At 38.6% G+C, this 15133-nt stretch overlaps 1 protein-coding gene across 1 annotated transcript; it reads left to right on the top strand.

Annotated features, from left to right (window-relative positions):
* Positions 1-306: 306 nt before the first annotated feature.
* On the top strand, positions 307-11882 carry LOC137399453 (aarF domain-containing protein kinase 1-like). The gene is made up of 8 exons (XM_068085574.1): positions 307-488; positions 1376-1462; positions 1857-2060; positions 3715-3873; positions 6386-6661; positions 7753-7899; positions 10439-10639; positions 11421-11882. The coding sequence occupies exons 1-8, from the start codon at positions 363-365 to the stop codon at positions 11748-11750; spliced, it is 1530 nt and encodes a 509-aa protein (XP_067941675.1). The 5' UTR covers positions 307-362; the 3' UTR covers positions 11751-11882.
* The last annotated feature ends 3251 nt before the right edge of the window (positions 11883-15133 follow it).

Raw genomic sequence — 15133 nt, 5'->3', positions numbered from 1 at the left:
CAATTCATCAGTCTCAAAGATCTCATCTTAGTCTTTAGTATTCAGAACTTATTTTAGCTCTCCTTAGCCCTGGCTGCCAATTATTCTTTCAACTGCCTATATTTTGAGATTCTTTTGACTAGACACAAGTTCTACATAGGACGTACTGTTGTATTGTACAGGGCGTACTGTTGTGTTTTACTTAGGGCATACTGTTGTCTTCTACTTAGGACGTACTGTTGTGTTCTACTTAGGGCGTACTGTTGTGTTCTACTTAGGGCGTACTGTTGTGTTCTACTTAGGGCGTACTGTTGTGTTGTAGTTGCTTCAAATATGACATCTATAAAAACTAAACTCATCTGCTCATTACCAAAACAGTCAAGATGCTGATGCGAATAGCCAAGCTAACCGGTGGCATTGTAGCAGTCTCTGCTTGTGGACTCACTACGGCAGCAGTCACACTCGGCGATGATGCGGGTATTATGCGGTTCGGACGAGCTGCCATGACAGTAAGACATACCAGTAGTGTAACGTTTGAACTCAGCTTCATTTTGTAAGTCTTTATTCAAATCTTGCTAAAATATTCCGGGTTTACTAGTGTAGACTCCATTCATTATAAAACTGTTATGGTGAGTGAAAATGAGAAACATGGTAGCTGGATTGTCATTTAACTAGGCTGGTGTTAATTGCCATAGCACATTCAGGAACTCGATGTGTCTTTATGTGTTTAATTCTACGGTGCGAGTTTCACAATTGACTACAGAAAGGTAACTGTAATGTCTAGTTTCATGTGTCTAATTCTAAGGGCAAGTATGGTGGTTGACTACAGATGGGTAACTGTATTGTCATGTGTCTAACTCTAGGGACAAGTATGATGGTTGACTACAGAAGGGTAACTGTAATGTCATGTGTCTAACTTTAGGGACAAGTATGATGGTTGACTACAGAAGGGTAACTGTTATGTCATGTGTCTAACTTTAGGGACAAGTATGGTGGTTGACTACAGATGGGTAACTGTATTGTCATGTGTCTAACTCTAGGGGGCAAGTATTATGGTTGATAAAAGAAGGGTAACTCTAATGTCATGTGTCGAACTTTAGGGACAAGTATAGTTGTGGACTACAGAAAGGTAACTGTCGTGTCATGTGTCTAACTCTAGGGATAAGTATAGTAGTTGACTACAGAAGGGTAACTGTCGTGTCATGTATCTAACTCTAGAGGGCAAGTATCGTGGTTGATTAAAGAAAGGTAACTGTAATGTCATGTGTCGAACTTTAGGGACAAGTATAGCAGTTGACTACAGATGGGTAACTGTCGTATCATGTGTCTAACTTTAGAGACAAGTATAGTAGTTGACTACAGAAGGGTAACTGTAATGTCATATGTCCAACTCTAGGGGGCAAGTATCGTGGTTGACTACAAGCGGACGATGAGCTCACTACCAACAGAAGTGAACGATGAATATAAATTAAAGATGTCTCAGGTATTTGTTACTCTGTTTGTAGCATGACTAATAAAAATGGGATTTTTATGGTTATATTTCAATATCAAAGTACTTCAGATATTACATTTGAAATAGACAAGTTTATCTTGACATTGTAAGCACTAATTGGATGTGGAAAGAACTGATATATCAGTTCAACACTGGCATATATGCTAATGCTTACTCAGCAAGTGACCTTTGTCAAAAACAGTTAAATACTCACAACTGGATGTTTAATACAACAGGTTCTTGTTTTATAAAATGTCTATTCCAACCTGTCTAGATTTTGCGTTGGATATTATATCAGGAGCTATATTACTATATTTGTCATCAGTGTTACTACATCACACTGTTTTTGCAAAACTCTGTCAAATCATGGCTAACATGTTTCTAGGTTCATACGCGCAGTGCTGACAAGCTTTTGCAGTTATGCTGTCGCAATGGAGGCTGCTTTATCAAAGTTGGTCAGCATGTTGGCTCTCTGGACTACTTGCTGCCTAAGGAATATGTTAGTACCTTAAAGGTGCTGCATGACAGTGCTCCTGAGTCAAGTAAGGAGGCAGTCCTGCAAGTCATACGGGAGGATCTTGGAGAAGAGGTCTGTCTACTCTATCGATTGGATTGAGACCGAGTTTTACCAACTCTTCCCATGTCTCTCCAACTCTTCCTATGTCTCTCCTACTCTTCCTATATCTCTCCAACTTTTGCTATGTTTCTCCAATTTTTCCTATGTCTCTCCAACTCTTCCTATGTCTCTCCAACTCTTCCCATGTCTCTTCAACTCTTCCCATGTCTCTCCAACTCTTCCTATGTCTCTCCAACTCTTCCTATGTCTCTCCATCTCTTCCTGTCTCTCCAACTCTTCCTATGTCTCTCCAACTCTTCCTATGTCTCTCCAACTCTTCCCATATCTCTCCAACTCTTCCTATGTCTCTCCAATTCTTCCCATGTCTCTCCAACTTTTCCTATGTCTCTCCAACTCTTCCTATGTCTCTCCAACTCTTCCTATGTCTCTCCAACTCTTCCTACATCTCTCCTACTCTCCCTACGTCTCTCCAACTCTCCCTACGTCTCTCCAACTCTTCCTATGTCTCTCCAACTCTTTCCATGTCTCTCCAACTCTTCCCATGTCTCTCCAACTCTTCCCATGTCTCTCCAACCCTTCCTATGTCTCTCCAACTCTTCCCATGTCTCTCCAACTCTTCCCATGTCTCTCCAACTCTTCCTATGTCTCTCCAACTCTTCCCATGTCTCTCCAACTCTTCCCATGTCTCTCCAACTCTTCTTATGTCTCTCCAACTCTTCCCATGTCTCTCCAACTCTTCCCATGTCTCTCCAACTCTCCCTACGTCTCTCCTACTCTTCCTACGTCTCTCCAACTCTTCCTATGTCTCTCCAACTCTTCCTATGTCTCTCCAACTCTTCCTATGTCTCTCCAACTCTTCCTATGTCTCTCCAACTCTTCCTATGTCTCTCCAATTCTTCCTATGTCTCTCCAACTCTTCCTATGTCTCTCCTACTCTTCCTATGTTTCTCCAACTCTTCCTATGTTTCTCCAACTCTTCCTATGTCTCTCCAACTCTTCTCATGTCTCTCCAACTCTTCCTATGTCTCTCCAACTCTTCCTACGTCTCTCCAATTCTTCCCATGTCTGTTCATTCCTTCCAAAGTTTTTCCAACTTCACCCAAGTCATCTAATCTTTTTAAGGCTGTTGCCTACATTTTCTATGTTGCTGCAACCCTTCCCCAAATCTCTTAAATTCTTCCTAAGTTTTTTTTACCATTCCCTTGTTTTTCCAATCCTTCACAAGTCTGCCCAACCTTCTTAAGTCTCCGTAACCCTTGGAAACATTTTTGTTGTTGCAAAGTTTAAATTATTTGTTCTTAGAGCACAGTTGAGGCTACTATTGAAGCACTCAGTTGGAATACTGTGCTAGTATTGGCAAAGTCTACTACCCTATATGCTGTGGGTAATCGCCATAGAGGGCACTCTATAATCGTTGCCCCTGGTATGATTTATATCAGGCATTTAAAGTTGACTGCGGTTTCCATGCTATATAAGCTGTCTGAAACAAGTAAAAAAGCACTTTTTCATTTTAGTTATTCATTTTATCTTGGCATTGGCACTAATATTTTACATAAACTTCACACTTACTCATATGCTGGAAAATAACACTGTTTTTTTATTGATGTATTTGAACAAATTTTGCCTATGCATTAAATTTTGTATGTTTGTCCTACTGGTATTGCAGGTGATGTCTCAATTTGAATCATTTAGTGACAAGCCAATTGGTACGGCTTCTTTAGCTCAGGTGCACAAGGCAGTCTTAAAGGATGGGACGGTGCTTGCTGTGAAAGTACAGCATCCCAAAGTGAAGGCTCACTCATTTGTAGACATGAATACTATGGAGGTAAAAAGGATAACGAAAGGCTAGACAAAAGTTTGTTTAGACTACCTAAGAATTTTTGCGTGATTGGGAGTTGTGTTTACTGTTTCCTATGATCTGTGCTTAAACTGAGTAGTAGCCTTAGACAGCAGCAAGGAGTTCTCATGTATTCATATATGTATTCCTTCATTTTGTATTGTTGTGGCCACAGTCCCTCTTAAGACCGGTTCACACTATATCACCGTTTGTCAGCGTCTTCCTTTCGGCGTTCATCGTCGATGATGTGAACCGTGAATTGATGGCATTGATATCAAACGTTCCCGATACTTCGCCGAGCATCGACGACCGCCTTTCAAATGTGAACCATTTCAACGATGATAATTCGCGGTCGCTGATAGAGTGATTTATTTATGTCCGTTTATGATAGTCGCTGCAGGACTAGTTTTTGATTCTAGCACGCGAAAACAAAAAGGTTTCTTCATGAAAAATTAAAAAGATGTATGAAAACACTATGTCATGGAGTACTTCTAGATGCAAAAGCCGATAGGTATGTGATAGCGTGAACATGGTTATCATCAACGATCACCGAAGTATTGTGGCATCAACCCCGAAATACGGGGATATAGCGTGAACCGGCCTTTAGATGCTGGCAGATCATTTTATGATGTCTGTCTGTCTGTCTGTAGACAGTGCTGAGTCCACTAAAGTTCTATCAAAGGTTATTGCTAGAAAATCACTGTTTATTTTATTCATTCATTCAAGACAATCAATTATAATTAGCTATAACCAGTTATTGCCAATATTTTGGTTATAACCAGTATTAACTGGTTATAAATAGTTATTACTGGTTATAACCAGCTACTAATACAACCATTTATCATCAGTTAGTATGAGCTGTAACCAGTTAATACCAGTCGTAACCTGTTACTATTAGTTATAACTAGTTATAACCAGTTATAACTGGCAAAGCGTCTTTAGTTTGATTAATTCAGGTTGCAAGAAACCAGTGATGGCAAATTGCTTTTATATATCAGCCCATTTATAAAAGAGCCGTTTTAAGTATTTGCGGACTCAAAAATGGAAGAATTTGGCGCAATGCTGAATCTGTGCTATCCATAGTTTGATGGAATCAATAGCTAGATAAATTTGAACAAGGAAAAAGAAGCTCGTCAACTTATCATAACGCTTTCATGTTAACTGTTGCCTACTCCGGTACACCTGCGAATCAAATTTGACCTACTGAATGATGGTTTATGTACAAATCTCTTCATTCCTACATAAATAAAATATTAGACATCTTAGATCTTTCTTAGAAGAACTATTATTAAAATGCAAAAATGTAACAAGCATTTGTTAACCGTTCAGTTTGGCTAGTAGCTTCTGTAGTTGAAAAATGGATATAGTGAAGTCACGTCATTTTAAAATCATAGAGAAAAAACTAGTGAAGAGTTTCATCAGATTCTCCTGGTTTAGGTGTTACATACCGCTTCTGACAGGGATCCCATGATAATCTTCAGCTCTCTTCAACTACGCAGCCACAATGCCAACATGGTTTCATTGTTTATAATTTCTAGGCGCTATTGTATTAACAAACAAAATGTTTGTCTTTTGCCAGCTGATCAACAGTAAATATTTTTATCATATCATGTAAGCCTAAATCAAGGGAAAATAAATATTTGAGGCATTTTTGGATTTTTCATTCATCGTAAATAAAACTTCTGGCTTTTGATTTTCGTTGTCTCAACCAAGTATTTTCATAAATTATACTTATCAAGCAGTAGTAAAGCCTTAGACACGGCATATCCAGTTCCCTTAGCCTTAGACACGGCATATCCAGTTTCCTTAGACATAGCATATCCATTTTCCTTATCCTTAGACACGGCATATCCAGTTCCCTTAGCCTTAGACACGGCATATCCAGTTCCCTTAGCCTTAGACATGGCATATCCAGTTTCCTTAGTACAACGGGTGAAGGAAATTCAGTTTGATACAAGACCATTCGCTGTTTGATACAAAACCATTCGCTGTTTGATATAAGACCATTCGCTGTTTGATACAAGACCATTCGCTGTTTGATACAAGACCATTCGCTGTTTAGTACAAGACCATTCGCTGTTTGATCATAAAATGGTTCAGCTGTTGCTACTGTGTAGTAATCATAGCTTTAAGTTAAACCTTGACTGGAATGTCTGCCGGTAGCAATCACTATGATATATATCACTCATACGACTCTAAACTGCCCAAAGTTGCCTGCGCAAATTCCTACTTCTCAAGCTTGCGATATGCATGTTTGTGACAAGTCCAGGGTCACTGTTATGTTTTAACGTTAGGAGTTTCAGTTTAGGGATATGCATATACGTGTTAGCCCTAGTTGTCAAATTTATATTTAGGCACTTTTCAATAATAAATGTTTTTATTGAAGTTTTTCTCTGCGTTCAATTTAGCCTCTGCCAATATTTTACTACACTTGATTATCGTTGCCTTAGCTCCAAGTTTCCTTCATTAAACTCTTAATATTTAGCTTGTCTCCTGACAGGTTCTGGTGCAGACGGTAGCTTGGCTATTCCCTTCATTCAGTTTCCTCTGGCTAGCTGCCGAGACGAGACGAAATCTTCCTCTTGAGCTTGATTTTGAAAATGAGGGAAAAAATGCGGAGAGAGTTGGAGAAATGTTGTCATACATTTCATGCTTGAAGGTGCCGAGGATATACTGGGGCTTCTCTTCTCCTCGTGTTCTCACCATGGAGTTTTGTGAAGGTGGTCGAGCTGATGACAGGGAGTACATGCTAGCGCATGACATCCCTGTTGAAGAAGTAAGTTACAGCGCAGATTCTTACCACTAGAAATTCCATTTCACAATATGTCTGTTTTATTCGTGCATGGCAAGTAGAGATCATTGCTTTGGTTGTTGTTTTGCTGAAGAGGTTCTGTTTAAAGGTCTCTTTGTCAGGGTCATTATGTATGAATGCAATGTGAGAGTCCTTTTGTATGCTTATTTACTTTTGGTTTTTCTATGTTATAGTCCGTCCAATAGAACGGTTTGGCTTGAGTTTTTGTCACATTTTTGTGTCACTTTAGAACATTATTTGCAACAAGACTAGCTGTCTACTAGAGTGTTGTAAAGTATGTTAGCTGTCGTGTTTCCTGCTTTATCTTGTGTCTACTAGTCGATCATGACTGATCAAGGATATTTATAAAATTTCCACAATTTTTTTCCCAATTTTTTTAAAAATAAAATACTGTTTAGCAGTTAGCAGCATCACACCTTTGAGCACTTCTATTACTCCTGTCTAGCGAACACATATTGCTTTACTACTACCTGGGAATGTATTGCTTTTTTACTACCTGGAAACGGGAACATATCGCTTTACTACTACCTGGGAACATATTGCTTTACTACTATCTGGGAACATATCGCTTTACTACTACATGGGATTGTATTGCTTTTCTACTACCTGGGAACATATGGCTTTACTACTACCTGGGAACATATTGCTTTACTACTATCTGGGAACATATCGCTTTACTACTACATGGGATTGTATTGCTTTTCTACTACCTGGGAACATATGGCTTTACTACTACCTGGGAACATATTGCTTTACTACTATCTGGGAACATATCGCTTTACTACTACATGGGATTGTATTGCTTTTCTACTACCTGGGAACATATTGCTTTACTACTACCCGGGAACATATTACTTTACTACTACCTGGGAACATGTTACTGTTCAACTCTAATTTATTCAGAACTCAAGCACAGTTGCACACGATATTGTTTATTTGTTTAAATGTGTTTCAAATAGCTTGTACGGTATTAGCAGGAACTGATAAAATTGCTAACAGGAAATAGTTGGGCTCACTACAACACTCATCTTATCTCACTCAAAACTTTCTTTTAGGTAAGCAACAATCTCAGCCACATGTACTCAGAAATGATATTCAAACATGGGTTTGTTCATTGCGATCCCCATCCTGGCAACGTGCTTGTCAAGAGGACTTCCAAACACAATGCTGAGATTGTGTTGTTGGATCACGGTCTATATACAGTGAGTCACTGGACAAGCCCTTATACATCTATTTTAGATTTGTAGTGACTTACAGAACCTTGACTGTTATTTTATTGAATGGTTTGATGAGTCTTTACTATAATAAGAGATCTGTCTGTCTGTCCGAAGCCACAGTTAGAGGTTGAGATGAAAGATTACGTCGCGCGAGACTCGAAATCATGATACAGTGCACCCTCAGGATACGATTTTAATCCATTACAAGGTTGGCATCATATGGTGAAAAAATTGTATGGAGGGGTATAAAAACCATAGTAATTATACAGTGCAAACATCCACTGTTAAAAATCGTCAAAATTTTATATGAGTGCTGTACATATTAAAAATTAGTAACAAAATAATATGTTAACCTTAGTACTATAGTTATCAACAGTAACTTTCGTATATTTATTGTATATATTGGCTATGATCTGCATTAAAATGTAGCGTTGCAACGTACCATAGAGAGTTCTTACCTTCAAGACAGACGTACGGATAACATAAACTATAAATTCACTTTAAATAAGTTTAGCTTAATAAACACACATTTAAAAGATAAGTTTTAGTATGCATTTTAACCATTTTACATAATTTCATTTTTATCACTAAAATTTTAACACCTATTAACTATATGGCTTAGTTTTCAATATAATGGTAGCTGATATCTTTAAAACCTTTTTCAACCTAATTCGGCAAGAAAGCCTGAACGATGCTGTTTTCGTAATGATTTGGACTTTTGTTAGCAGCTTAAGGGAAGTTGTCTGACCACTGACCTTTTGTTGGAAAGGATTACAGCTCCAACTTGGCTACTGGTTCTAAAGGGAAAATATTACCGTTTTACACACGAGAATTGCTGAAATGAGAAAAATTGGTCATTGTGTCTCTTTCAGGCTCTTTTCAGTCTCTTTCTGTGAAGTGTTTTCGGCAATCAGCATTTCAGCGTCTTTGTTATTTCGATTTACGTAATAAGCACACCGATGGCCAAATTTGAGCTCAGGCAAAAAAATCTTTGGATTTTTATGTGAAATAGGATTCGTATCGTGAGGTGAAAAAATCATCATTTTTCACTTCTTAAAGTAAAAAATCGTATATCGGGGTAATGATATCCTGAGGGTGCACTGTATTCAGTTTAGTGGGCCAACACTCTAACACCTGTAGTAATCGACCACCTTGAGGTATTTTAGAGTAATCGGGAAAATAGTTATTCTCTGTGTGTTGTGATTGACAAGGCAAACTGAAATAACACAGACCAAGTTCTTATAAAGACTATTTATTGATAATTTTCACGGCTCACCTGACGCTTCCTCTGAGCACACTAGACTGCCAGGGTACTAGTTGAGTATATAGCTGAGTAGCCAGGGTACTAGTTGAGTACTAGTTGAGTAGCCAGGGTACTAGTTGAGTACTAGCTGAGTAGCCAGGGTACTATTTTAGTACTAGATGAGTAGCCAGGGTACTTGTTGAGTATTAGCTGAGTAGCCAGGGTACTAGTTGAGTACTAGCTGAGTAGCCAGGGTACTAGTTTAGTCCTAGATGAGTAGCCAGGGTACTTGTTGAGTATTAGCTGGAGTAGCCAGGGTACTAGTTGAGTATATAGTGGAGTAGCCAGGGTACTAGTTGAGTATATAGTTGAGTAGCCAAGGTACTAGTTGAGTATATAGTTGAGTATAGAATCGAGAAAAAGATAAAGCTTTTAGAAGTTTGTCCTAAGAGATAGTAATGAGAACGATCTGCTGATAAAAAAAACAGTTGTTTTCTGACTTTGCATGTGCTCAGTGATGTCGGGTGCCTTTTGTATTTCTATGGCGGTAGAATCTGGCAAATTAATTCATGGTATTAAAATATTATGAATTTAACAAAAACATTAATGAGCACAAACGGAATTACATTATTCCATTAAGAATGCTCAGTTGAAGATCCTCCAATTTCGTGAGGGTCATTTGAAGGTCGGCAGTTATAATCAGATATAGAAAGTTGCTAAAAGAATCTTCTTCTGTAATCAAAGCCATGGTCTCATGCAAATATTGAACATATGTAAATAGACAGCACGATTGTTCATATCATCCAGAGACAGATTAATCTAGGTTCACTATAAACATAGTTGTCTGCCCTCTCTAGGTTTTGCAAATGTGTAGCGTTCGAAGCCATCTCATATCCTGTAAACAATTCCAAGCAGGTGATTTTTCTGTTCATGTTATACCAGCCTGTTTCAACTGCCAGCTTTAAGTATCTTTGATTCATCTCTCAGTTGCTAGGCTGTCTAGCTGATACTATATAGTAGTTGCTAGGCTTTCTAACTGATACTATATAGTAGTTGCTAGGCTGTCTAGCTGATACTATATAGTAGTTGCTAGGCTGTCTAGCTGATACTATATAGTAGTTGCTAGGCTGTCTAACTGATACTATATAGTAGTTGCTAGGCTGTCTAGCTGATACTATATAGTAGTTGCTAGGCTTTCTATCTGATACTATATAGTAGTTGCTAGGCTGTCTAGCTGATACTATATACATGCAAACGTAATATGTAAATTACTGTTCACAGACTCTCACACAGGAATTCAGACAAAATTATGCAAAACTTTGGATGGCTATTATCAAAGGCGATGAAGTGGGTTTGAGAGAGCACAGTAAAGCGATGAACTGCGAGGATCTCTATGGTTTGTTCAGCTGCATGGTTGCTGGTAGAGCTTGGTCTTCCATAACAGCGCGCAGGCTAGAATCAGGGGAGGTAATCGCTGATGAGGTAATAGCATAGGCTGCAGATCATTTACCTGTCTATCCTCGTTCATTAGATCGCGTGATATAATACGTGTAAATATAATATGTGCAAAGGTTAGAATTGAGCAGGTAGTTTAGCCTGTGTTTCTTAAAGACTAGTTCTACCTCCGATAAAAGGATTTCCTTTGAGGTAGCTCTGTCTCTTCATTGCTGAGTACAAACAATATGACTCGAGGCTTGCTAATGAATATTATAGACATGTGGTAGTGTTTGCTTTTGGCTCACTTAATCCATACACCAGCTAGTTGTCTTCTACTCAGTTATTTTGTAGCCTGTAGGCTTATGTAGTGATCTTGTAGCCTATGTTCCCACGCAGTTATCTTATAGTCTGTGTCTGTGTAGTTATCTTGTAGCCTGTGTTCCCACGCAGTTATCTCATAGTCTGCGTAGTTATCTTGTAACCTGTGTTCCCACGCAGTTATCTCATAGTCTGTGTTATTATCTTGTAGCCTGTGTGCCTATGATACTATCTTGTAGACTGTGTGTGCCTGTGCAGCTATCTTGTAGTCGGTGTGCCTATGTAATGATCTTGTAGCCTGTGTTCCCACATAGTTATTTAATAGTCTGTGTCTGCATAATTATCTTATAGTCTGTGTGCTTATGCAGTTATCTTGTAGTACGTTTTCCTACACGGTCATCTTGCAGCCTGTGTTCCTATATAGTTGTCTTGTAGCGTGAGTGGTTAAGTTGTAGCCTTTTTTTCTTATTTTGGGCAGCTGCAAACTAGGATGAGCATTATTTTTCAGGATGATCAGATCCAAAAAGACGCGGCTGACCAGGTTGTGAACATGGTGCAGGTGCTGAATAAGGTACCGCGTGAGATGTTGCTCATATTCAAAACCAATGATTGTCTGCGAGGTATCGATAGCAGCCTTCGTACACGCTTCAGGGCTAATGCGTTCATCAGCATGACCAAGTCTTGCACGGCTGTTGTGTTTGATGAGAAGATGAGGCTAGCGGAGACCTGGTGGCTGCGTCTCTGGCTAAAACTTCAACTTACCGTTTCGCTGCTCTTCATAGACATGACTCACCTTTGTCTTCGAGTTCTTGCGGGTTACAAACAAACATCCTCTTGATAATTAATAAACTAATAGGTAATTTATTTTTGCAGTGCTATTTTTGTCATGTTAAATTATTTTTGTTTATTTTGGATATTTATGAACATTTAATTATGCCATTGCATAATATATCGCAAGAGGTAAGTGGTATCCCTACATTCTACTTTCTCAATACGTTCTCTTTTGTTTCCACATAATCTTCATAAATCTCTATTAAAATCTGTAAGCTTTGCTCCAGACTACTGTCATTGAAGCTCTCATTGCTGATGGCTGCACAACCAAAGTTATTCTGATTGGATTGCTGAGTAGCTGATCAAAGAAGATGAGTTGTCTGCTCCGATTCTAGCAAGTTTCAGTGCTATCACTACTGGTTAGATGATGATGATAATGAATTCTATATTGAGAGGAAAAAAGCCTCTATTTGCAGGCAAGATGAAAGAGTGATACAACATAGATAATGTAGTCAAAGCAACAAATTGATACACCACCTACAGATATATATGGCATAAAATATAATAGAATAAATCATGTTTTAGAGGACATAGAAAATACAAAATGAGTGTACTGATAAACTAAATAAGTGTCTACTGGGTAACCATACCCCTTTTAGGCGCTCTCGCTGTTATACCTATTTACACATCTGTGATTGGGGTCTTCGAGCCAGTTGTTCTTTGACGCATTTTAGAGCAGCTGATTAAGTTACTGATTTGCGTCGCGCTGCGCTCGATGTCAGAATGTGTGTTTCATAGTTTTGCTTTACTACGGTAAGTAAAGTGACAGACCGCTGTCCAAATGCGTCTACCATTTTGGATAGAAAGAGTCTGGTTTAGCAAAGACAATGAGTTTGTGGCTCTGAAAACTTTCATCAACCTTCCTATTGGACTTATCATTGGAGTTAGTAAGTTCAGTTACCATACAGTTGGAAGATATAAAGCTGTAGAAAAAAAACATGAGTTTGTGGCTCTGAAAACTTTCATCAACCTCCCTATTGGACTTATCATTGGAGTTAGTAAGTTCAGTTACCATACAGTTAGAAGATATAAAGCTGTAGAAAAAAAAAAAACTAGTTTATCCTATAGCATTCAAGAAAGAAAGTTTCTAATGGATATGGTTGAGAATTTGTATCATGAGACAGCAGAAGGATTTGACCAAAATGCCGTCACTCCAGTTGCTATGGTTTATGTCTGCAAGGCATGTGCGAGAAATGGTTCTGTTAAATCACCTCACTCATCCAGACTGAGCAGTGAAATGATGGCAGTGCGTCGCCACTCCTAATTGCTGTTTGTTGTTGAAGAATTGGTGTTTAAAAACATTCTTTTTTATGGTATACTAGCTGTACCACTTGGCGTTGCTCAGATAATAAAAGTTTTTGGACAGAAAATTGATTTGTATTTAACATATAACAACATTTCCCATTCTTACGTTCAAACTACATATCATGAAAGAAGTGTTTTGCGTAGTTAAAATAAATTAAGTTGAAATAAATTAAGAGAAAAATAAAAACATTTGTAAACGTTTTAAAACTTTGTCAAACAACTAACTTTCAAGCTATTAGCCTGGCGTATTGCCAATGGAAAACTCCACTAAGCTAGTTGAAAAGGGCTAGGCTTCTAATGCCGGTACTCCATCACGTTACGTCATTGTCCACCTCCGCTGTTCTAATAATAGCTATAGCCGGAATGACAGACAGACTTCGAAAAATATATATATACGGTAATACGTAACTGCATTACCCATTTACCCGTGCTCGAGAACAGATTTACGTAAAGCAATAATTTTATTGAGAGTTGTCTTTCATACTGTAAAACAACTCCAGTTATGCAATCTACTGAAATTTTTGTGCTGATCAGACTGCATACACATATGCAGTCGCATATGTCAATAATGTTGGAGAGAACAATGGAAATATGCAATGTGTTTTACAGCTAGTCTACAATGCATCAGTCTCGAACCACTCAAATCGGAGTTGTCCTAATTTTGTACATAGAACTGACAATGAAATTGACATAGCTAGGCAAACTGAAGTTCTTCAAACTGGCAGTGGTGAAAAGTTTTACATATTTTAAGAAATTCTAGAAAATATTTTGCTATTGCACTGCTAAGCTATCGCCAGCATTTATTGAATTGAGACTTTTACATGCTTAAAACACTAATCATGACTCACCAGTTCTTCATCTATAGCCTGTGTTTTGACATGGTATATCCAAATTGTGCAGCAGTAATGTGGTTGTGTTGATAAATTTTATTATCAATAAAATCTACTATATAAACTACATATATGGCCTCTTGCCTTTCCAGCATAAGGCATTACATCTGGAGCATTTTTGGACATTCGTCCCGTAGAAAAATGCGGCCCTATACTGTGTTGCAGGACTGTAGTCAAGTGCGAAGTTTTCTGCCCATACACAGAGCCTGGTAGCAGCTGCTGTAGTTAGTGCATCTTGCTGTTGTCGCCCTTTCATCTGCTCTGAAAATTCAGCTCGCCGAGCAGCTGTTGTAGCTAGTGCATCATGTTTTTGTTGCCGTTGCATCTGCTCAGAAGTTTCTGCACATGTGGCCGCTGTAGCAGCTACTCTGAGCCGTTTCAGTAGCTGCTGGGTCGGCTCAGCAGTCTCTGCACTTTTAGCAGCTGCAGCATCTATTCTGGCCTGTTCTCGATGTACATGTGTTTGTTCAGCGGTTTCTGCTCTTCTAGCAGCTGCTATTCTGTTTCATTGTAGGCATAGCTGTGTTTGCTCTACAGTTTCTGCTCGTCTAGCTGCTGCTTTGCGAATTCGGTCTCTTTCTCTGCAGGAATCAATCTGTTCTTGTGTTTGGGCAGTAGGCTTTTTGGGAGGCATTGTACTGCTTCAAGCGTTTCTAAAAGTGAATGAGATGGTGTGCTTTTTTGTAATATACGCTGCTCGCTTTCTTTTCACAGTCGCCTATCACAACGCTCGAGGTGCCTGTGCAAGTTCTGTAATAGCTGTAGTTCTGTAGTACTCGTAGCTGGAAAAAAAGTAAAAGTAAGTCAGCTGCAGAAGGAAATGAACATGCTTACTATCACGAACAGTTGCAAATCCCACGTTTTTAAGTAGTGGAGGTGTGGCAATTCATACACAATACAACATTGAATAAGAAGTACTTACCTTTTTGATGTGGAAATTTAGTAGGTGAGAACTGCGTTTTTTCCAGTGGCCGCAAGAAACAAATGTTTACGTGACCTTCTCGGTACATGTTGGCAGTAAATATTAATTGCATGTAAATTACTACTCATTAATTTATTTTATTTAATGAGTACAGTGTAGTATATTTGTATAGCTGTATAGGCACCTTTGTATAGGCCGCAGAACTCAGGACGATGCTTTTTAACACGGCAGCAACTTTGATGTTTAAAACGGAACAGTGCCGTTGGGCACTGT

This window comes from Watersipora subatra, chromosome 7, assembly GCF_963576615.1.
Source record: "Watersipora subatra chromosome 7, tzWatSuba1.1, whole genome shotgun sequence".
Lineage (NCBI taxonomy): Eukaryota > Metazoa > Bryozoa > Gymnolaemata > Cheilostomatida > Watersiporidae > Watersipora > Watersipora subatra.
The sequence above is the reverse complement of the archived record's forward strand: the minus strand, read 5'-3'. Positions and strand labels throughout refer to the sequence as shown.

Excerpts from the sequence above, each read along its gene's own strand:
- LOC137399453 (XM_068085574.1), top strand. The coding sequence starts at position 363 with ATGCTGATGCGAATAGCCAAGCTAACCGGTGGCATTGTAGCAGTCTCT. Across the intron at positions 6,662-7,752 it reads ATGACATCCCTGTTGAAGAA|GTAAGCAACAATCTCAGCCA; the intron begins GTAAGTTACAGC and ends ACTTTCTTTTAG. Across the intron at positions 7,900-10,438 it reads TGGATCACGGTCTATATACA|ACTCTCACACAGGAATTCAG; the intron begins GTGAGTCACTGG and ends TACTGTTCACAG.